The 24,299-nt window shown below is 41.4% G+C and overlaps 1 protein-coding gene across 1 annotated transcript in view; it reads left to right on the plus strand.

Moving 5' to 3' along the window:
• Window positions 1-3,750: 3,750 nt before the first annotated feature.
• acadvl (acyl-CoA dehydrogenase very long chain) overlaps window positions 3,751-24,299 on the plus strand; it is a 34,255-nt gene continuing 13,706 nt past the window's right edge. Inside the window, exons 1-13 of the mRNA XM_071337421.1 lie at window positions 3,751-4,161; window positions 4,254-4,323; window positions 7,653-7,727; window positions 8,010-8,082; window positions 8,206-8,270; window positions 8,566-8,700; window positions 10,912-11,056; window positions 11,374-11,503; window positions 13,669-13,794; window positions 14,720-14,918; window positions 15,071-15,175; window positions 17,132-17,218; window positions 20,001-20,063. Coding sequence (XP_071193522.1) covers window positions 4,091-4,161; window positions 4,254-4,323; window positions 7,653-7,727; window positions 8,010-8,082; window positions 8,206-8,270; window positions 8,566-8,700; window positions 10,912-11,056; window positions 11,374-11,503; window positions 13,669-13,794; window positions 14,720-14,918; window positions 15,071-15,175; window positions 17,132-17,218; window positions 20,001-20,063 — 1,344 coding nt within the window. The 5' untranslated portion in view covers window positions 3,751-4,090. The remainder of the gene's footprint in view (window positions 4,162-4,253; window positions 4,324-7,652; window positions 7,728-8,009; window positions 8,083-8,205; window positions 8,271-8,565; window positions 8,701-10,911; window positions 11,057-11,373; window positions 11,504-13,668; window positions 13,795-14,719; window positions 14,919-15,070; window positions 15,176-17,131; window positions 17,219-20,000; window positions 20,064-24,299) is intronic.

Here is a 24,299-nt window from a genome sequence, read left to right on the forward strand (position 1 = left end):
TTTCTTAACACTTGTTTTTTTCAACTGCATTGTTGGTTAAGGGCTTGTAAGTAAGCATTTCACTGTTATGTCTACACCTGTTGTATTCGGCACATTTGACAAATAAAATATGATTTGATTCCACTTGCCTCTTCCATTTTTGCGGTAATGCTGCAATTTTGGGTAGAGTAGATATTTCCATATTTTTATTACCTGCATGTGTGACAACTCCACCAGCCCTATTTATGATATAGTTTACAAAGTTAATATAATTTAAAAAAATGTATTCCCCAAATAAATATTTTTTATCAATTAGTATATTTGAGTTTAACCATAATATTTGTTGCATTATTTGTTCTGTCTTTTCTGGTGGATTAAACTAAAATTGCAATCAACTTTCTATGGCTTGTTTTAACAATAGTGATATTTTGGAGAGGATTTCATTTTCAAATAACCGAAAGTGAGAGGTCGTCATCTGAATAAAGGGAAAAAGGCCATTCTTGAACATTGACTAATCTGCTAGATAACCAGCTCAGATTTAAGTATACCTTTTGTATGACTGAAGCCTTTAGTGAGAGGTCTAATGCTTTAATATTTAATTTCTGCCCTCCGAATTCATATTCATTATATAAATATGCCAGTTTAATTTTGTTTGGCATGCCATTCAAAATAAAATATATTTTTTTGCTCATATAATTTTAAAAAACAGGTCGCTAGGTAAAGAAAATAGGTCAACTGGGATATGACTAAAGAGTTAATCAGAGTGATTTTTCCACAAATAGACAGGTATTTACCTTTCCATGTTAGCAAGATCTTATCTATTTTTGGTAACTTTCTATAAAAATGTATTGGAGTGAGATTATTTATTTATTTTGGGATATGTATACCGAGTATATCCACATCACAATCAGACCATTTTATTGGTAAAGTAAAAGTAGTATTTTTTAATGATCCAATACGTAACACTGATCATCATTTGGTTGTAATCCAGAGAAGTTGGAAAACGTTTCTAGATCCTCCGAGGCTGTGGAGAGATCCAAATTATGGATTTAAAAGAAAACATGAATCATCAGCGTACAATGACACCTTTTGTCATGCCTACTCCCGTTCCCTCTCTCCCGCGCTCAACGTCGCTACTCTACTAACCACCGATCCCGTCAACCCACATTTACGCATACCTGGCAACCATCATTACGCACACCTGCTCCCCATCATTATGCACACCTGGACGTCATCCTTACCTTGATTATTTCCCCTTTATTTAGCCCTCAGTATTCAGGCATTATTGGTTTTGTTCACGTTCAGTACGTTTATCCTGTTTTTAGTCGGCTTATGCTCATTATTAAACTCACCTTCTGCACCTGACTCGTAGCATATACGTTACACGCTTTTAAGCCCTGAATTTCTAGCCCCTTGATATTATTGTTGGATACGATTTTAATAGTTAGCAATTCTAAAGGCACATTTAAAAGTGTCCCATACAATAAGGGGATCTGCTGTACCTACAGTACCAGTCAAACGTTTGGACACACCTACTCATTCAAGGGTTTTTCTTAATTTTTACAATTTTCTACATTATAGAATAATAGTGACAACATCAATACTATGAAATAACACATATGGAATCATGTAGTAACGTGCTTCAACACCTGCATTGCTTGCTGTTTGGGGTTTTAGGCTGGGTTTCTGTACAGCACTTTGAGATATCAGCTGATGTAAGAAGGGCTTTATAAATTTGATTTGATGTAACCAAAAAAGTGTTAAACAAATCCAAATATATTTCAGATTCTTCAAAGTAGCCACCCTTTGCCTTGATGACAGCTTTGCACACTCTTGGCATTCTCTCAACCAGCTTCACCTGGAATGATTTTCCAACAGTCTTGAAGGAGTTCCCACATATGCTGAGCACTTGTTGGCTGCTTTTCCTTCACTCTGCGGTCCAACTCATCCCAAACCATCTCAATTGGGATGAGGTCGGGGGATTGTGGAGGCCAGGTCATCTGATGCAGCACTCATCACTCTCCTTCTTGGACAAATAGCCCTTACACAGCCTGGAGGTGTGTTAGGTCATTGTCCTGTTGAAAAATAAATGATAGTCCCACTAAGAACAAACCAGATGGGATGGCGTATCGCTGCAGAATGCTGTGGTAGCCATGCTGGTTAAGTGTGCCTTGAAGTCTAAATAAATCACTGACAGTGTCACAAGCAAAGCACCCTCACACCTCACAAAGAGACGGCGGTTGGAACCAAAAATCTCAAATTTGGACTCATCAGACCAAAGGACAGATTTCCAAGGTCTAATGTCCATTGCTCGTGTTTCTTTGCTCAAGCAAGTCTCTTCTTATTATTGATGCCCTTTAGTAGTGGTTTCTTTGCAGCAATTTGACCATGAAGGCCTGATTCACGCAGTCTCCTCTGAACAGTTGATGTTGTGATGTGTCTGTTACTTGAACTCTGACAAGCATTTATTTGGGCTGCAATTTCTGAGTCTGGTAACTCTAATAAACGTATCCTCTGCAGCAGAGGTAACTCTGGGTCTTCCTTTCCTGTGGTGGTCCTCATGAGAGCCAGTTTCATCATAGTGCTTGATGGTTTTTGCGACTGCACTTGAAGAAACTTTCAAAGTTCTGGAAATGTTCTGGATTGACTGACCTTCATGTCGTTTCCCTTTGCTTATTTGAGCTGTTCTTGCCATAATATGGACTTGGTCTTTTACCAAATAGGGCTGTCTTCAGTATACCACCCCTACCTTGTCCCAACACAACTGATTAAATATTAAATTGGTCAAAACGTAGAGTATGGCTTGAACCAGAACCGATCATTAAAAACACAACATTTGAATAATCAAATCGTTATTCAATTTCTCGTTATGTAATATTTCCTTAGACAATAAAAACTAAAAACAAAACCATTTATGTTGTTTGATTTCAGATTCAAATAAAATAAAAGAGGCAGGACTCTTTACTCGTGTTTTATCTTGTCATGTAATAGGAAATATTAATTGGACAAAAAGTACAACTAGTTTTCATCCACATTGCCACACTTGACTGGTTCAGTCTATCTGTCGTGTGGTAAAACAAGGATTATATTGCTGCTTACACCTTGATCACACCAACAGTATTTTGGTACATCAGAAGTACATTCCTTTCCAATGGGATGCGGCATTAGCCTTGGAGCATTGCTTTGCAGAGGAAGTTACAGTGTGTTCTGTGTGGTGAATGTGTTGGATTTATCGAACATATGCGTCAAACTGTATGCTACGGCTTGAGTGAAATTGTAGGCAGAAGGTGAATGTTGAACTTTTGTTGCACACATATTCAGATGATGACGCGTTCTATTTTGCGCAAATGTACTATCGGTGTGATCAAGGCGTGACAGAAATGATAGCAGAATGTGAATTATGAACTTTTGTTGCACACATATCCAGATGATGCTGTGTACCATTTTGCGCAAAATACTGTCGGTGTGATCAAGGCGTTAATCTGGATGCAAATGCAGTTTTGAGATCCACAGGAGTCATTTGCGTAGTTGGACGTTTCTGACTAGTCTTGGAACTATGACAACTGGATGGGATATGTAGTGATTTTGCCAACACAGCCTATGCCCCTTAACCTTTTTTAAACTATCGCTTTTGTTGATTTAAATCGGAATATATTAGTATAATGACTAATCCGGGAATGGAACAAGCTAATTGGCTCGAGAAAAGTAGATAAAATAGACTCTACAGAGCTACAATGAATTGCTAAATTACCTCTGGACACGAAGGGTTTACGGAGCTCCTCCTCCACCTTGTCACTATGCAGCCTACATTTCCGTATTTCCTGTGCATAGATTCCAAGAAGCTAGACAAGTCTTCCGTATGCGCTGTCTAGACCCGGTCAGAAAGGCAGCTGGTGTGTCTAGAATCCTTCTTTCTATGCTCTGGCCATTTTCTTCAGTGGATTTTTTTCTACGTTACACAACTGCAGTAGCCTACTTGAATAAGTCACCGGTTTTGACTCAGAAGGACAAAGTCGTCCATTTGGAGCGCTTATTCGGGACACAAGATCAAACAGATCTCTTTAACCTTAATTTCATTTAATTCTGAAGATAGTTAAGGCGGTCGTTCAATATGCTTTTGGGCAAAGTGAGCTTGACTCCTGCTTTGTGCACAGCACTTCGTATCTCCCCTGCCTTTTCCGGGTAAGTAAATACGTTCTCACTGACAAAACAGCTTTAAAACGATGTATTTATATACGTTCAATAATTTTCAAATCGTATTTATATTCGTGTAGGATTCAGAAGCAGATCGGAGCAGCAGCCACGCAGAATGCCCGCCTCTATGCGTCTTCTCAGGCCGCGGAGGTAGGCAATGTATGGACAGGGCGCTGTCATAAAACAGAAAACTCACAGCCACGCACTCGTTTTCCTGGTAAAATTGGAAACATTGTATCAATGTTCAAACATTGTAACAGTGATTATTCTAAACCGGAGCGTTTGTTGCCATCTTGACAGCTCATAGGTTATGTGTTCAGGTGTTGAAACAAACGATTCTGCGTCATAATGTTGTATTAATAAAATGTTATCCCAAATGAGATAATAAAGTGTAACTGATAAAAGGATGACATTGCTTCCAGTGGAGGTAACCTATATGGACCTACCATATCCATCAGGATATGTAATAGCATCGAGAAGTGGGGGAAAGTTCACCGTGGACTCACGTGACTCCAATGTAGGTTATAGGTGGTGCTGAGTTCTATTTCCATTCAATGATAGACAGGGGACAGCCAGGTCACACAGTGCATGTGTCTGACCAATGACCATGTCAATAGAGTACCACAGTATGTGTCATAATACCCATAAACCTAGTGGTCAAACAGGGAAATGGTTCCAATTGTTTTTCAACCATACATTTTTCCCATAGGGGATTGTAGAAACACTTAAAATAAGGGCTGTTGTGTGTAGGCTTACCCTGGCGTGAAGTTTCGATAACCATGTAAATCTCTCTCAGACAAGGTGACTTTTATCAATATATTTGCCTGTATTTACCTCCCAAAAATGAAACGCTAATGTGGCTATCATAAAGGATGTTTTCTCCAAATAATTTGAGGGAGTGCGCACATGTGGCTATTCTGTGTTGAGTGTTAACAAAGAAACAGGTACTCCAATATGCTTAATTTAGAGTTATGTAACTTTAGTTGTCATGCATATGTTGGGCTATATGCTTTTGATTTTTAATGCATTGTAAGGCTGCATGATGTGACTAATGAGGATTTGAAAAAAGTCACATGAAAGGCATGAGCTCTGCTTTGTTTTTTTTGCGCAGGCTGTACACACTTCATCAGTCTGTCATTCACAATTTGACAAGCACTTGATAACGCCTCAAATTTCCCAGCTGCATCCCCTATGTGTGGCCGTAATGCCCCCTAAAAAAATCCATGCCTTTTGTGGCCGTTGTGCCCTTGGGCTGAAATAATAATAATAATAATTTCTTTCTCCTGGCTGCGTGCCAAAGCACCTCTCATTCACATGGTTCTCTGTCACACGATTGGGTCTTTCTCACAGGCTAGTGAGAAAGTGTGAAGACAGACATATCGGGGACGCAACTGCACACCTCCTTATCCCATTCCAAGGTGCATATTGGAAGAACTGTCCACATTTACTTTTCGTCAGACAACAAGATGAGTAGACCTAACTAACAGCAAAAGCGCCAGCCTATGTCAACCTACTATCCCCCATAGTACAAAAGTTGACCTATTCTGTGCAATAAATAATTTTCCAAACATAGTCTGGGACAGTTGTGGGATGCGATAGATCCCAAATTAATATAACCACTAACATCAAAACTATTTTACGCAATGTGGCTCACACAACAGATCAGAACGTTTAGCTTAAAATGTTGATAAACTATTAGGCTATTTCTACACATTATAAGCGCAGCAATGCGCACACCGCTGTAGGCTAGAAGCGTGAATGTCTCATTAACTTGAAAACACCGTTATCAAAAGTGACCCAAATGCGATTATGCATGTGATTATGCATAAGAATGTAGTGCATTCTTATGGTGAAAATTATCTTCCCCAAACTTGAAACTCACGCTCTGTGTAGGTATGCCAGTTAGACTCTACACACATTGTAAAGCGGATTAATGTGGTTAATTTTAAGAAGTTATTTGGCCACTTTAGTTGTGATACAAACCTTATCAAAACATATAGGACTATGGGCTGGGTTACATGAGGTGTGCGACTATGATTTGAAAAAGTTGCAAAAAAAAGGCATTTGGCTGTTTTTTGCCTTAAGCTGGGCATCATTCACAAGTGATGGGCTATTGTTGCCATAGACATCCGGCGCTTACAAAATATCACTGGTAGACCAGATGGTGGCGCTATAACAAGTGATTGACAATACATACATGAAAAGGTCATTCCTCACCCCGTTTGATCTAAAGTCATGAAATTCGGTACATATGGTGCTTTCACTTCAACTGGGAACAGGAAAAGAGGTCAAATCATGAAGTCAATGATCTCCAGGTCGGAAAGTGGGAGCTCTAGAAAGATGCCCAAGTTTCCCGACTTGGAATTTTGAGTTGGATGACCGTTCCAAAAAAAATCCCAGTAGGAGCTTGTTTTTCTCCAGAGTTCCCAGTTGTCTTGAATGCGACAATAGGTCCCTCTCCTCACAAGGAACAAATTTGCCTCATGGACCCATACGGTCCGCCATGATGGATTTTCTGCCATTAACAATTTTGTGAAAAACACTTAAAACGCTACTCTTCCGGCACCGAATGACCGATCTGCACGAAACTTGATATGTGGCATCTATGGACAACTGTCTCAACGCAATATTTTCTAGACTAGTACTGAAAACATCATGGCCGCTATTGACCAATAAACATTCACATGGGCGTGGTCTTAAAATATATATATCAGTCAAGGATATTTGTTTTGTCACACAATTTGGTACACATGTTGCAAACACTGTCAACACTTAACATATGCAAGAACCGTCATATCAACCACACGGTGGCGCTATAATGGACACATGTTTATAGCTCTTGATTTGTTTGACTCGGTGCATAAATTTGGCACACGTTCAGGGATATGAGTCTTGCTAACCCACTCGATATCCCAGACACCACTGGCCTGATTTTGACAACTTGGGTGAATGATGCGTCTTGCCATAGATATCCGTAATTTACAAAATTACACTGATAGGCCCAAGGGTGGCACTATAGTAATCAACTGAAATTCCGAACTTATATCAAGCATGTTGTCCCATTATGAGCTTAAATTGTTGTCACTAATTGGCCCAAGATGGGGCGCGGCATCATTCGTGTGGGACATGTTTAATGTTGCCTTGTTTTTAAATAAACACTCAGATTCTTAAGAGTAATATATTACTGTTTCTCTTTCATATTTAATCCTTGTGTATAGGAAGGAGCAGGGTCTTCTACTCTATCTTTGATAAACCCCTTCGCTATTGTTGCCTGTTTCCCCTGTCTAAAGTACTGTACCACTCCATTCAATTATCCTGATCCCACCTATCAATAATCCATCGGAAATTCAGTTCTTTCAGTCCCTATCTCTCTAACATATTGTAACCATAGAACTAGAATGAGATTATATTTCTATGGTTGTAATCTCTTCCCTCTTCTCTCTGTATGACATTGCTTGTTTGTGTTTGTCTCTCTACAGGCAGTGCTGGACAAGCAGGCTGTTGGCACCACCACAGCAACCAAGGCAGCCACTGCCAAGAAGGCACAGAGCGTGGTATGAGTGGGAGACTTATTTTTGTCTTAACAACACTCATATTCACCCTTGTGTTTTTAGATCAACCTTCCTCCCTATAAAGTACTGCTTTACTGAAGTTGTCCATACTGGATGTGGCTACCGTTTGGGTCTCCATGTTTTAAAAGTTCAAGATCAACAATTATGACTGAGCTGCGCTTAGATCCCTCTGAAATGCGTTAGAAAGTACAGTATGCATTTCCTGCTTTTTTTTTTGTGTGACAGTTGATGATATATCAACATGACTCCATGTATCTCTTGTAGGAGTCCCAGTCTTTCGCCGTCAACATGTTCAAGGGCCAGATCAACCCCTCACAGGTCTTTCCCTTCCCCTCAGGTGAATGGACTAGTCATGTTTAGCTGTCAAGGCATCCATGTATTGTTATCCAGCCACTTAGCTGTTATGTAAAGGAGACATGTTGGAACAACTAACGGTTGAGGTCTTTTTGCTGTTTCCCAGTGATGAACGAGGAGCAGACCCAGTTCCTCCAGGAGTTAGTCCCACCCGTTTCCAAATTCTTTGAAGTGAGTTTCAATTTACCTTTTCTTTTTTGTTGTTGTGACCAAATGTTTTTATTTTATTTTACAAATAGTAAACCACAACACATATTTCCTCTTAAGTTATTCAAGCTACATTTCTTTACTGCCATTAGATTTGTCATCAGGGTCATGTTCATTAGGGAACACCGTAGCAAAATGTTTCTCAGCGGAAAACGAAAACAAGCGTTTCTTATTGGACAAGTTCAAAAATGAGTTTTAATGACTCCAACCTAAGCGTATGTAATCTTCCGACTTCAACTGTATATATGGTGTGCTGTAGGAGGTGAATGACCCAGCAAAGAATGACTCCCTGGAGAAGGTGGAGGACAGCACCATGGAAAGCCTGAAAGAGATGGGGGCCTTTGGCCTGCAGGTCCCCCAGGACCTGGGGGGCGTGGGGCTCACCAACACACAGGTGAGAACATACACTTTTATCTATACACACACATTCTTGTACAACTAACCTTGTGGAGACACACAATTCAAAAAAACAATTATTTTCCCTAACCTGTACCCTAGTTTCTAACACTAAAACCCATTGAAATAGCATTTGAGCTTGTGGGGATAACAAAATGTCCCTATTTGGTCAAATTTTTGTTTGTTTACTATTGTTGTGGGGAATTCTGGTTCCCAACAAGTATAGTTAAAAACACACACACACACACACACACTGACCTGGGGGGGGCGTGGGTGTAACAACACACAGGGACACACAGACACACACACACACACCTTAAGAGCTATACCCCAACCAGTACGCAGGTAAGCAGGGATACCCTTTTACCTCTATACAGTAAGAACACACTCTATTCAGAGTACTGTACCAACACATAATACACAGGTTAGCAGAAATACCAGCACACGTGTGCAAGGATGCATATACAGTGCCTTTGGAAAGTATTCAGACCCCTTGATTTTCCCCCCCCCACATTTTGTTATGTTACAGCCTTATTCTAAAATGGATTAAATAAATAGTTTAATCCTCAGCAATCTACACACAATACCCCATAATGACAAATCGAAAACAGGGTTTTAGAAATTTTTGCTAAATTATTAAAAATAAAAAACAAATACCTTTGATTGGACATGATTTGGAAAGGCATGATTTGGAAAGGCACACACCTGTCTATATAAGGTCCCACAGTTGACAGTGCATGTCAGAGCAAAAACCAAGCCATGAGGTCGAAGGAATTGTCCGTAGAGCTCTGAGACAGGATTGTCTCGATGCACACATCTGGGGAACGGTACCAAAATATATCTGCAGCTTTGAAGGTCCCCAAGAACACAGTGGCCTCCATCATTCTTAAATGGAAGAGGTTTGGAATCACCAAGATTCTTCATAGAGCTGGCCGCCAGGCCAAACTGAGGGAGAGAAGGACCTTGGTCAGGGAGGTGACCACGAACTCGATGGTCACTCTGACAGAGCTCTGGAGTTCCTCTGAGAACCTTCCAGAAGGACAACCATCTCTGCACTACTCTCAGGTGCCTTTATGGTACAGTGGCCAGACGGAAGCCCCCCCTCAGTAAAAGGCACACGACAGCCCGATTGGAGTTTGTCAAAAGGCACCTGAAGACTCTCAGACCATGAAAAACAAGATTAACTGGTCTGATGAAACCAAGATTGAGCACTTTCTGACCTGAATGTCAAGCGTCACATCTGGAGGAAACCTGGCACCATCCCTAAGGTGAAGCACGGTGGTGGCAGCATCTTGCTGTGGGCATATTTTTCAGTGGCAGGGACTAGGAGACTAGTCAGGATCGAGGGAAAGATGAAAACTAAGTACAGAGAGATCCTTGATGAAAACCTGCTCCAGAGCACTCAGGACCTCACTGGGGCAAAGTTTCACCTTCCAACAGGACAACAACCTTAAGCACACAGCCAAGACAACGCAGGAGTGGCTTCAGGACGAGTCTCTGAATGTCCTTGAGTGGCCTAGCCAGAGCCCGGACTTGAACCCGATCGAACCTGAAAATAGCTGTGCAGCAATGCTCCCCATCCAACCTGACCGAGCTTGAGAGGATCGGCAGAGCAGAATGGGAGAAACTCCCTAAATACAGGTGTGCCAAGCTTGTAGCGTCATACCCAAGAAGACTCAAGGCTGTAATTGCTGCCAAAGGTGCTTCAACAAAGTACTGAGTAAAGGGTCTGAATACTTAAGTAAATGTGATATTTACTTTTTTATGTTTAATACATTTGTACACATTTCTAAAAACCTGTTTTTGCTTTGTCATTATTGAGTATTGTGTGTAGATTTCCGAGGGGGAAATCTATATATTTTAGAATAAAATGTGGAAAATGTCAATGGGTCTGAATGCTTTCTGGAGGCACTGTGAGGTGTTGGTGGTGTAACTGCTGTTTGTGAAGGATGCTACCATAAGGTTCAAGCCATGTCCACTGGATAAAGAATGATGTGCCGGTAGTAGAAAATCCATCCCTATGTCGAAACAAGTCAGCACGAAACGGAGCTACGCATGTTGCTCTTGATAAGGATGGCTGCAGAATATCCTTCAAGACTCAGCTGTTTTTTTTTTACTTTTGTGTCCTCTGACAATACTACACCAGACTGGTAGAGTGTACTGTGTAAGTGAAATACACTCATGTTTTAACGTCCTTTTTATTGAACAGTATGCCAGGCTGGTGGAGATCGTGGGCCAGCACGATCTGGGGGTTGGCATCACTCTGGGTGCCCACCAGTCCATCGGTTTCAAGGGCATCCTGCTGGTTGGTAGTCCCGCCCAGAAGGAGAAATACCTGCCCAAGCTGGCCACAGGTGAGAGAGAGGCGGCAGGTAGCCTAGTGGTTAGAGCGTTGGTCGAATCCCCGAGCCGACAAGGTACAAATCTGTCGTTCTGCCCCTGAACAAGGCAGTTAACCCACTGTTCCCCAGTAGACCGTCGTTGAAAATAAGAATTTGTTCTTAACTGACTTGCCTAGTTAAATAAAGCTAAAATAAAGAGGCTTTGTCGTTACTCTCTCTTAGTCATTTTATTTGGTTCCGCCTATGTATTATTATACCTAGACTGTGTAATTCCACGTATAAGGCATTTCAAATCTGTTGTCCTTATTTCTCCTTCCTCTTTTATCTAGGTGAGACCCTGGCTGCTTTCTGTCTGACTGAACCAGCCAGTGGCTCTGACGCTGCGTCCATAAAGACCCTCGCCACCCTCTCTCCCTGTGGAAAACACTACATCCTCAATGGAGGCAAGATCTGGATCAGGTACTGCTGGACCACCAACATTGTGCTATCATTTAGTATGGCAAACACACGGTTTAGTGTAGTTTATGTCTTGTACACATTCATAGCTACATTGGAAGTGGGAAGTTTACATACACCTTAGCCAAATACATTTAAACTCCGTTTTTCACAATTCCTGACATTTAATCCTAGTAAAAATTCCCTGCCTTAGGTCAGTTAGGATCACCACTTTATTGTAAGAATGTGAAATGTCAGAATAATAGTAGAGAGAATGATTTATTTCAGCTTGTATTTCTTTCATCACATTCCCAGTGGGTCAGAAGTTTACATACACTCAATTAGTATTTGGTAGCATTGCCTTTAAATTGTTTAACTTGGGTCAAATGTTTCGGGTAGCCTTCCACAAGCTTCCCACAATAAGTTGGGTGAATTTTGGCTAATTCCTCCTGACAGAGCTGGTGTAACTGAGTCAGGTTTGTAGGCCTCCTTGCTCGCACACGCTTTTTCAGTTCTGCCCACAAATTCTCTATAGGATTGAGGTCAGGGCTTTGTGATGGACACTCCAATACCTTGACTTTGTTGTCCTTAAGCCATTTTGCCACAACTTTGGAAGTATGCTTGGGGTCATTGTCCATTTAGAAGACCCATTTGCAACCAAGCTTTAACTTCCTGACTGATGTCTTGAGATGTTGCTTCAATATATCCACATCATTTTCAACATAACGATGGTCATTATGGCCAAACAGTTCTATTTTTGTTTCATCAGACCAGAGGACATTTCTCCAAAAAGTATGATCTTTGTCCCCATGTGCAGTTGCAAACCGTAGTCTGGCTTTTTTATGGCGGTTTTGGAGCAGTGGCTTCTTCCTTGCTGAGCGGCCTTTCAGGTTATGTCGATATAGGACTCGTTTTACTGTGGATATAGATACTTTTGTACCCGTTTCCTCCAGCAGCTTCACAAGGTCCTTTGCTGTTGTTCTGGGATTGATTTGCACTTTTCGCACAAAAGTACTTTCATCTCTAGGAGACAGAACGCGTCTCCTTCCTGAGCGGTATGACGGCTGCGTGGTCACATGGTGTTTATACTTGCGTACTATTGTTTGTACAGATGAACGTGGTACTTTCAGGCGTTTGGAAATTGCTCACAAGGAGGAACCAGACTTGTGGTCTACAATTTATTTTCTGATGTCTTGGTTTCTTATGATTTTCCCATGATGTAAAGCAAAGAGGCACTGAGTTTGAAGGTAGGCCTTGAAATACATCCACAGGTACACCTCCAATTGACTCAAATGATGTCAATTAGCTTATCAGAAGCTTCTAAAGCCATGACATTATTTTCTGGAATTTTCCAAGCCTTTTAAAAGCACAGTCAACTTAATATATGTAACTTCTGACCCACTGGAATTGTGATTAAGTGAAATAATCTGTCTGTAAACAATTGTTGGAGAAATTACTTGTGTCATGCACAAAGTAGATGTCCTAACCGACTTGCATATCTATAGTTTGTTAACAAGAAATGTGTGGAGTGGTTGAAAAACGAGTTTTAATGACTACAACCTAAGTCTGTGAACTTCTGACTTGAACTGTAAATGCTGAATTGCAGTCTACAGACAAAAAAAAAGGAAAAGTGATAGTAGTTAGATGGGATAAAATGGAGAGTGATGTAGTCTCTTGTCAGCTTTGGGTGATAGGAGAAATATATTTTTTTGTAAAGCATTCTCGCTTTATAACAACATTTGCTCTTTGCATGACATGGACTGAAAGCTATGGCCCCTTGTTGATTTCACCTGTTAAATCAGTTTAGATGAAGGGGAGAAAAGATTTTTAAGACTTGAGACATGGATTGTGTATGTGTGCCATTCAGAGGGTGAATGGGCAAGATGAAAATATTTAAGTGCGTTAGAACGGGTATGGTAGTAGGTGCCAGGCGCATCCGTTTGAGTGTGTAAAGAACGGCAACACTGCTGGGTTTTTTACGCTCCACAGTTTTCCAAAAGACATCCAGCCAACGACTGTGGGAAGCTTTGGAACATTGGGCCAGCATCTCTTTGGAATGCTTTTCGAAACCTTGTAGAGTCCATTCCCTGACAAATTGAGGCCGTTCTGAGGGGAGGAGGTTCCTAATATAGATTTGTGGTTGTATACAGTATTGTTTTCTTTGACTTATCCTGACTCTGTGTTGTCAGTAATGGTGGTCTGGCTGAGATCTTCACAGTGTTTGCCAAGATGCCCATGATGGATGAGAAGACGGGACAAATGAAAGACAAAATCACAGCCTTTATCGTGGAGAGGAGCTTCGGAGGAGTGACACAGTGAGTGATGGGCAAAAGGATGGAGATGGATACAGATATGGAAGGATGGAGAAAGGGAGGGATTGGGGAGAGGGAGGTCTGAAATGGGGGAATTTAAGTAAGAGTATATACTGTATGTTTCTTGTTAGAAGCTTCACATGATTGTTGATTTAATGACTATCCCAGTCTCTATATTACTTTTCTGTCTCTCCATAGTCTTGTTTTTAGTGAATATTTTAAGAAGTTTCTGTCCTGAAGATGCACATCCAAATTTTAAAGAAGTTGCAGACAAAGACAAAACAAAAACATTTTAATTTCGGGCTTTAAGCAACCACTTTTTTCGTATACACCCCCCCCCCCCCCCCCCCCCCCATTTTTCAATTACAACCTTGTCTCGAAGGTCGAGTCATGCGCCCTCCAAAAATATACCCGCCAAACCTTAAAAAACTAACTCCTTAAAAGAGTTAGATGCACTATTGTAAAGTGGTTGTTCCACTGGATATCATAAGGTGAATGCACCAATTTGTAAGTCGCTCTGGATAAGAGCGTCTGCTAAATGACTTAAATGTTAAATGTAAAAAAAACGCGCTCCTTAACTCCCATCCGCTTAACCTGGAAGCCAGGTGCACCAATGTGTCAGAGGAAACACCCGCCTCAAGGAGTCGCAAGAGCACGATGAGCCAAGTGAAGCCACTCCGGCCAAACCTTCCCCTAACCCGGAAGATGCTGGGTCAGTTGTGCGCTGCCCTATGAGACTCCAGGTCACAGCCGGTTGTGACACAGCCCGGGATCGATCCCGGGTCTGTAGTGACGCCACTGCGATGCTGTGCCTTAGACTGCTGCTCCACTCGGGAGGCCCTAAACAAAAACCCTTATCCAGGTGACATGTTGTCAATGCATTCATCTAAGGTATCGTCAACATTTCTGTACCTTCTACCTCCTCCAGCGGTCCCCCTGAGAAGAAGATGGGCATTAAGGCATCCAACACGGCGGAGGTGTACTTTGAGAACGTCCCGGTACCCATTGAGAATGTCCTGGGAGAGGTAGGTGGCGGCTTCAAGGTGGCCATGGCCATCCTCAACAACGGGCGCTTCGGCATGGCCGCCGCCCTCTCCGGCACCATGAAGGGAGTCATCACCCAGGCTGTGAGTAGCGCTGTGTGGGACTATCCAAATAAAGTGTTACCTCTATTTGCCCTTCAGTTGAATCTGTCGGGTCTCATTGAAGCTCTGTTACTGTGTTTGTTTTAGCACTTCTTGACCTCCCATACTGACTCCTGTCCTGTCTCTTTGCCCAGGTGGACCATGCAGCCAACAGGGTCCAGTTTGGCAGTAAGATCCACACCTATGGAGCTATCCAGGAGAAGTTGGCACGCATGGCTATGCTGCAATATGTCACTGAGGTACACAGAGTATCTATTGATTGATAATCAATTTATATCTTGCTTTTCCACACACTCAAAGCTCTTTACATAGTATGAGGAGAAACTCAGCTCAACCACCACCATGTGTAGCACCCTATGGGTGATGCCCTGGCAGCCATTTTAGTTCAGAATGCTCACCACACTTCAGCTGACATGGTGTCAGTGGAGGCTGCTGAGGGGAGGACGGCTCATAATAATGGCTGGAACGGACCAAGTTGAATGGCATCAAATACCCGGAAACCATGTATTTGACGCATTTCAAACCATTCCACCTATTCCGCTCCAGCCTTTACCACGAGCCCATCCTCCCCAATTAAGGCGCCACCTGTGCATGGTATGCTTACAGCCACTGGCAGAAAGACGGAAGCAATCGCATGATGCACATCATAATCCATTACTCAATCAATCAACCAAATGTATTTATAAAGAACCTCATCAGATGTCACAAAGTGCTGTACAGAACCCCAGCCTAAAACCCCAAACAGCAAGCAATGCAGGTGTAGAAGCACAGTGGCGAGGAAAAACTCCCTAGGAAGGCCAAAACCTAGAGAGGAACCAGACTCTGAGATGTGGCCAGTCCTCTTCTGGCTGTGCCCGGTAGAGATGATAAAAGTACATGGCCATTAAGGCCAGATTGTTCTTCAAGATGTTCAAACGTTCATAGATCACCAGCAGAGTCAAATACTAATCAGTGGTTATTGAGGGTGCAACAGATCAGCACTTCAGGAGTAAATATCAGTTGGCTTTTTATAGCAGGTCATTCAGAGGTCGAGACAGCAGGTGCAATAGAGAGGGCGAGAGCGGGTCGAAACAGCAGGTCCGGGATAAGGTAGCATGTCCGGTAAACAGGTCAGGGTTCGATAGCTGCAGGCTGAAAACTGGATCAGCAGCATAGTCAGGTGGGATGGGGACAGTCAGGAGTCATCATGCCAGGTAGTCCTGAGGCATGGTCATAGGGCTCAGGTCTGCTGGGAGAGGACGAGAGAGACATGGGAGAATTAGTGAGCATACCTAAGATCACACAGGACACCAGATAGGACAGACTGAGCCCAGCCCCCCCCCCCCCCCCCCCACACAGACTATTGCAGCATAGATACTGGGCACTTAGACAGGTGGGGTTGGGACATTGTGGCCCCGTCCGACGATACCCTGGACAGGCCAAACAGGCAGGATATAACCTCACCAACTTTGCCAACGCACAGCCCCCACACCACCAGAGGGAGATCAACAGGCCACCAACTTACAACCCTGAGACAAGGCTGAGTATAGCCCGCGAAGATCTCCCCCACGGCTAGAGCCCGAGGGGGTGCAAAACCGGACAGGAAGGTCACGTCAGTGACTCAACCCACTCAAGTCGAGTATAGCGAAAAAAGCCTGGCAAGACGTGATGCACCCCTCCTAGGGTCAGCATGGAAGAGCACTAGCAAGCCAGTGACTCAGCCCACGTAATAGGGTCAGAGGTCAGACTACATTCAATTATAGGACCTACTACAGAGATGAGTCTTCAGGAAAGACTTAAAAGGTTGAGACCGAGTCTGTGTCTCACATAGATGGGCAAACCATTCCATAAAAAATGTAAATCTATAGGAGAAAGCCCTGCCTCCAGCTGTTTACTTAGAAATTCTAAGAACGATAAGGAGGCCTGATTCTTGTGACCGTACATATAGGCACAGTACCAGTCAAAAGTTTGGACACCTACTCATTCAATGGTTTTTCTTTCTTTTTACAATTTTCTACCTTGTAAAATAATAGTGAAGACATCACAACTATGAAATGACACAGATGGAATCATGTAGTAACCAAAAAAGTGTTAAACAAATGTATTTTATATTTGAGATTCTTCAGAGTAGCCGCCCTTTGCCTTGATGACAGGGAGCTTCTTTTGGTATTCTGTTGTGATTTTCATGTCCTCTTCTCCCCTCCCCTTTCTTTCAGTCCATGGCATACATGATCAGTGGGAACATGGACAGTGGATCCAAAGATTACCATATTGAAGCTGCCATCAGCAAAATCTTTGCCTCTGTGAGTACAGCACTGTCTGGTTTTATCCTATCCTCTTTTTTAAGAATTTCACAACAATTACTTCAATTGTGTAAATATTCCATAAGATACATTGCAAAATGAATGCATTTTCATCAGAAACTTCAGGACACACAATGTATATTTGAATCAGTCAGAAAATGTATTGATTTGATCCAGAAGATCCCGCATAGACTGTAAATACTGAAATTAGACAATTAGTGTGTTTTCTGACTGTAAGACAACAGTTTCCTGCCCAGAATGCAACCCACTTTGAAAGGCTTGACTTAACAAAAGCCCATTGAGATGTGCACGACTCAAGACGGGTGCGCTTCACACTAGAGGTGTCCAAAAAGTTAGATCTGTTCTGGATCCTTGGCTTTCCCACCCGACCAGATATGCATAAATACATTTTTTTTTAAACGGAACCGTTCTGAATGGACCTGAGGACAGTCAGACCCAAAAAGGCCCGTGGAAAAACAGATCCAAACAGATCGTGCCGGTTCGGATCTGAGAGACCCGTTCAGATTCGAGAGTAGAAAGAGAGAGAGAAACCTCCTCAATAAACAAGCGATATTGGCCAAATGATCCACAGTTACGTGTCCTTAACTCTAACAAATAAAAATCGATATGTAGCACACTCAAATTTATAGCATATTGTTTTATTGGTTTTTAATTTCCTAAAACAATGGTTCAGCTGTTTGAGAGGCCTGTAGGTCTAGGCGTCCACTGTATGATATGAATATTTACAATCCAAGTCTAAAGGAAGAGAAGTTTAGGCCTAGATAGACCAGCTCCATGTTCCCAACACCGACATGCATTTCTTTATAGGGAAAGGGGGATACCTAGTCAGTTGTACAACTGAATGGGGAACAGTGGGTTAACTGCCTTGCTCAGGGGCAGAACGACAAATGTTTACCTCGTCAGCTCGTTGATTTGATCCAGCAACCGTTCCGCTACTTGTCAGAGGTGTACAGAAGGAGGCTAATTTGTACATTTTCAATCAGCTTATTTTTTAATAAAGATGAGCATTATATTGTTAGATTAATGGAGTTACTCATTCTTCCTCACCTCACTGTCGGAGAATTAGTTGGAACGCTGCTGTGCACAGCCTTCGTAAGCCTGCCTAGTTAAGCCTAATAAGACGTACCCCACCAAACCTTCACAAAAGTTTCGGAACTTTATTAGGGTACTTTAAAGTCTACAAGTCAATTAAATGTTTATAAGGAAAATACGAACAGGTTATTATATTGCGTCATTAAGTTTTGCATCTCGCCTTAGGTTTTTCCTTTCCATGGTTTGAATGAGAGTAGCCCTATAGGCCTACCGGTAATTCTATTATGGCAAAACACAACATTAACTTAATTTGGCCAATTTGGCTCAACAGAACTCAACAAATGTCAGCAATTGCTAAGGCCATTTATTTTCCAACAGCCATATTTTTAACCCATCTCTAACTAAATATAGCACAAAATTAAAATGACAGTTCGAGCCAATTAAAAATGTATCAACAAAATTAAACAAAACACTTTTTGCATATATAAAGAACTGGTTTCGATTCTTAAATACATCTACAATAATAATAGTAATGATTTATAGTGTAATGTTAAAACAAATTATAATAAATACGAAAATAAATCAGTTCGAAAATTTGCATCAAACCTGAATAGCGAGTAGCACACAGTCTATTTGGCCGGGCCAACATTCTTCTTACATTTGTCCTCTAAAACTTGTCCCCAAGGACATTCCCCTTATAGGCTTCTTTTCACTATAATCTTCCTCCTCCAACTTGTATTTTACTTAAAATGAAAAAGGCCTCCATCTTTGCTGTCAACAGTAGCCAAGGCTCCTTTCACTTGCTCTCTCTCTCTCTCTCTCTCTCTCTCTCTCTCTCTCTCTCTCTCTCTCTCTCTCTCTCTCTCTCTCTCTCTTTCTCTTTCTCTTTCTCTTTCTCTCTCTTTCTTTATTTCTCTTTCTCTCTCTTTCTCTCTCTTTCTCTCTCTTTCTTTATTTCTCTTTCTTTCTTTATTTCTCTTTCTTTCTTTATTTCTCTTTCTTTCTTTATTTCTCTCTCTCTCTCTCTTTTCTCTCTTCTCTCTAGCAGCAGCGACATGTGACGTGAGCAGCCAAAACCAGTTTCGGCTGGACATAAGCTATACGTTTTATTGTGTTGCAATTGGCTGACACCGATAACAACACAGTTCTCATCCACTCGCATACATTCAATTAACTGAGCATGGTCCAGTCGGTAAATCCATTTGAATTGCACATACCTGAGACTCATGGCAATTATATCAAACTGACCTAGATCCGAGACAAAAGTCAGAGTTTAGGACTCGTACCCGCTCGGGGTCGGATATCGGATCTGTCGGACCCGTGCCTCTACTTGGCGCTGCTACAACTCGCACGCTACGGGACCGCAACAGCAGAGAAGTTTAGCCTCGCGCTCCAACGCTCCTAGTTGTTGCGGGAATTGACCCACTACTACTGTTTACTTTGTGCATCTATTCTACCTTTTTAAACCCAACCTAACTTGTGACATCACCTTATGCACTACTGCCCCACAGTGGCAAGAAGTGACATCCCCAAAAACACACAAACTATACCACACATGAATAACTCCTAGCCTCCCACGCATAGGCTATTTTCTGTCCTTAAGACTCAAACTGAAACGAAATAATATAAAAATGAAATAGAAATGTTTTTGTAAAACGAAATAATCTTAGCCAATAGAAATAAAAACGAATATAAATCTATAATAACCTTGTCTCTCTCTCTCGTGTAGGAGGCTGCCTGGGAAGTGACTGACGAGTGTATCCAGGTCATGGGAGGAATGGGCTTCATGAAGGTGAGTCTGCATCACTAGCTGCTGGGGTTGTTGGGAGTGGTTATGTGTGTGTGTCGTACATAGAGATATAGTGTATGATTTACAGGGGTGAAAATAGAGTTTGTTCCCGGTATGTGAATGCACCCCCAAAAAATTATGGGCCTAATAGAATTACATCTAGAATCCCTATTAATTCCATAGGATCTCTTTGGACCTGGAAGAAAATATTTGTTACATCTTTTTAAATGCATTATTTTTAAAAACATTTTTGTAAAATTTTTTTATTGTAATTTCAAAATGTTCACCCAAATATTAAGAGATGCAAAAAAAAAAAACGCACACACTTACACACTTACACACACCTGCATACATGTATAGAGATATTCATAAATATATATCATCTTCCCCTCCCCGCCACTCTCACCCTGTCTCCGTCATTGTATCTCTCAATACATACATTTTAAACGAACATACAGACAGAAATTAAACACAAAAGCTCAGTTTAAATAAAGAAGTTAGGTCCAACATACAGTGTAATTCTGAAACAAATAGACCACCACCATTAAGAAAATCCTTGCAGCATAATAGCTGATAAATCAGGTTCTAGATCATTTAAATAAGGTCCACATACTTTGTAGAACGGATCCTGTTTTACAATGTGTTTGGGTGCCTGTATCAGTTTTGCATTTAAGACACTGAGGAGAAGAGGGGCTAAAAGCATGTCTGTGATTTGGGGATATATGCAATCTGTGTATTATTCTGAACTGGATTGCTTTAGTATGATCACATAGCGATATTGTTTTTGCATATCTCCAAATGTCCTCCCGCATCTCTTCGTCAATAGTACCAGACAATTCTTTCTCCCACACTTGTTTCACCCTCTGTGTGTCAACAGTAGAAAAGGACCTTAAAGCATCATAAAACAAACTTACAGACATTTTCCTTTGTGGGGAAAAAGCATTAATTCGATGACGGACACATCAGAGTTGCCAATTTTAAGGTGGTGCTCTTCAAAATATGTCTTACTTGTAGAAAGAGAAAGAAGTCCTACTTTGGGAGTCTGTATTTCTCAACCATCTACTCAAATGACAATAAAATCAGCAAATAAGTCATTTAGTCTGCGTATGCCCTTACTAAGCCAAAAGTTAAAGCCAGCATCCAGCAATCCTGGACCAAAATCTGGTTTGTTAAGAATTGGGATAAGAGCAGAGGTTAGTTTGGACCTTCCCAAAAAACATTGAACTGACCTCCTCCATGCTTTGAGTGTTAAGTGGAATGAGGTTATATTTAGAGAAAGAAGTCTCAATGTCTAACCAAATAGAGGAGTCATCATTTGCGATCCAGATAAAGCCTTCATGACCTTTTTAATGTGTCATAAACTTTATGGATCACTCACATAACAGAGGACGAAACAGAAAACATTTCTGATTTTAAAACTGCAGTTCCTCACAATAAAATGACAGCTCTTAATAAGGGTTGTTTAAAAAGAAGACGAGCTCTATACAACATTAAAACATTGTTTTGAGCTGTCAATCAATTCAGTAGGCTCCTGTAAGCTTGCCTACCTGTGTGCATTCGTCCACTCTAAAATAATTCCTGCAACCATACAGTGCACTGTACACCTGCCATTTAATGAATGGAAAAGACATCTGTTACAAAACACACAAAAAATCGAATGAATGAAATTCAGTGATTTTTGTCATTTATTAGGCCTACCTACACTTGTAGCCTGAATTCATGTGTCATCTGCTGTATGTGCGTTTCGGTCTCAGCCACTCATCTCTGCCTTTTGTAGAATGTCACTTATCATCCAACCACACTGCATTTTGGAGCGTATTCTACATGTTTTCAAGTCCATTCGCTCATGTTTCATGCGACTGACATGGGGTAATGATAAATAATAGCCTACAGTTTTTGGCATCTTTGTTTGAACTATTGTGATAGACTCACGTTCGACTGGTACGGCGTACCCGCACTATTTATTTCCAGCTTACTTTCATCCATGGTTTAATGTCAGCGTCTTACATAGAAATAGATTTAGATCACTACAATGGACATTGTTGGCAGGGGCGAAAATCTGATATCAACCTTGGAGGGGACAATTACATTACATTTTCTCAAGAGCAATTCCTGAGGGGGACACCAAAAGTAGTGCTGTAACACATAGCCTACGTTGTAATATGTTAAATGTATATTGAGGAACCATAATTCCTACAACTGAATAATTGATAGGTACAGTAGTTAACTGAAGGGTTTAACCAACTTGTTCAAATGTTTAAATCATTATAATACTACTACTAATAATAGTTATAGCAGTGCTCCTTACCAGTCCAGTATGTATGCAGGTATTCGTACTTACAACTAGCAATATCAAGAAAGGCCAGTAGGTAGCAATGGTACTGTACACTGTATGGGTGTAGTTTTCATAAATACAATGAACATGGTGTGATCTCATCTAAAATAATCTCCATTGAGAACCATCACAAAGTTAGTCTCCGTATTGAATTGACCTTTTAATTTGACTTTTTCTGATACGTTTATATAGTCATTAAATGTGCCACTGGCCTGAGTCTACTACAATATCTTTACAAGAACAAAAAGATTAAAATAAGTACAGTTCTAAAAGCAAAATAACTACTTCAATGAAAAACCCAAATAAATCAAACAAAATATCCTTCAGTCAGTGTCTCAACTCTTCAAACAGCAGCTATGGACAAGTATGTCGCACAAAGTATGCAATTTTAAATAAAATAACATGAAATAAATAATTTGTAAGTGTACTGTCGTGTACTGTCATGTACTAAAAACTACTCTCCTCTAGGCTGCTTAGTACCCGCTCATACTGCCCTAGCACAGCTCTAATAGCAGTATTCCGCACAGTCCACCTTGTTGGACATAGGGGTTTCCGGGTGGGCAGATGTGTTTCTTTGGACGTGGCAATTGATTCAAACATGCTCTTAAACTTTCCTGACTGGTCATAGAGGACACCTAACTGATGGACCCAAGAAAGGGAATCCCGGATCAGTGGGGAGGCTGAGCAGCCAGCCTGTGTAATCAGATTTACACAGTGTGCTCCACAATGGACATAGAGGGCTAATGGCTGCTGCCTTCTCACAATTGCCTGTGCACCTGTGTATTTTCCTGCCATGTTTGAGGCACCATCGTAACTCTGCCCACGTAAGCCAGACATGGGCAAATTGAGCCTCAACAACACTTCAGTTGCCACTTTCGCAATGCCCTCGCCTGTTGTCTCCGACACCCTGTATAGCCCAATAAACTCCTCGTGAGGGACAAGGTCATGGTCAACATAATGCAAAAAGACACTCTCCTGTTCAGCACCAGAGACATCTTGAGTACCATCAACAATTAATGAAAATTGTACAATCGGAAGAGATCTAATCTCAGCTGCAATGCCTCGAATGATTGTATTGGCCATGATGTTCAGAATTTCATTCTGTGCTTTGGGGCCTCTTGAAACGTCAACACTCTGTTGGCAAGAGTTTGCAGTTCAAAAATTGTGGGTGTGGCTGATATGGTTTTGTGCCATCACTGAGGTAACTGGACAATGCTGTGCCACTGTCCCCTATACTGGTGCTGCTGGCAACAAGGGTGACACCTGGTCCTGCCGTGGCTGTGACATTGTTCTCTGAAGTCTCTCTCCCTGGCTCTTTCCCTTTCACCACCCTCACAGACTCAGTCTGTCTCCTAGAAAATAAATAAGGTGTTTGCCGTACTCCTAACTACCGGTACCCAAAACTACACAATTAATCACAACAGCAATACCATTGCCATAAACAAATCTTAGTTTAGTCATCAGTTTAAGTTGAGAGCGGGGGTATCCATGGCATTTTCCAATTATGTCCCTATTTTACAAGTAAAAAAAATTGAGAACCTTTCATAATGTTGCCAAACAAAGACTCAACAAACTTACCTGAGACTCCCTGTCTCTGCCAGTCTGTCCCTGCCTATCTGTCCCCAGCTCTGCTGTCTGTGTGCCATCTGTTGCCTGCTCTGCCTAATGACATCATTGTGAAACATTCCATTAGCATTTCACTTCTTTCTTATGAACATTTTATCAACTCGTCTTTGAGATATTAGGCTACTAGAGTTCTTACTTTGCGTTTTGGTGTACTGAAAAATACTCTGATGTCCGTCTTTTTACTTTTTTCTGCCATTTTTCTATCTGGCTGGCTGGCTGGCCGGTCTAGCTGCACACACACACATTTACACAACATATGCTACAACCTTTTCTAATTT

Source organism: Salvelinus alpinus, chromosome 13 (assembly GCF_045679555.1).
Source record: "Salvelinus alpinus chromosome 13, SLU_Salpinus.1, whole genome shotgun sequence".
Lineage (NCBI taxonomy): Eukaryota > Metazoa > Chordata > Actinopteri > Salmoniformes > Salmonidae > Salvelinus > Salvelinus alpinus.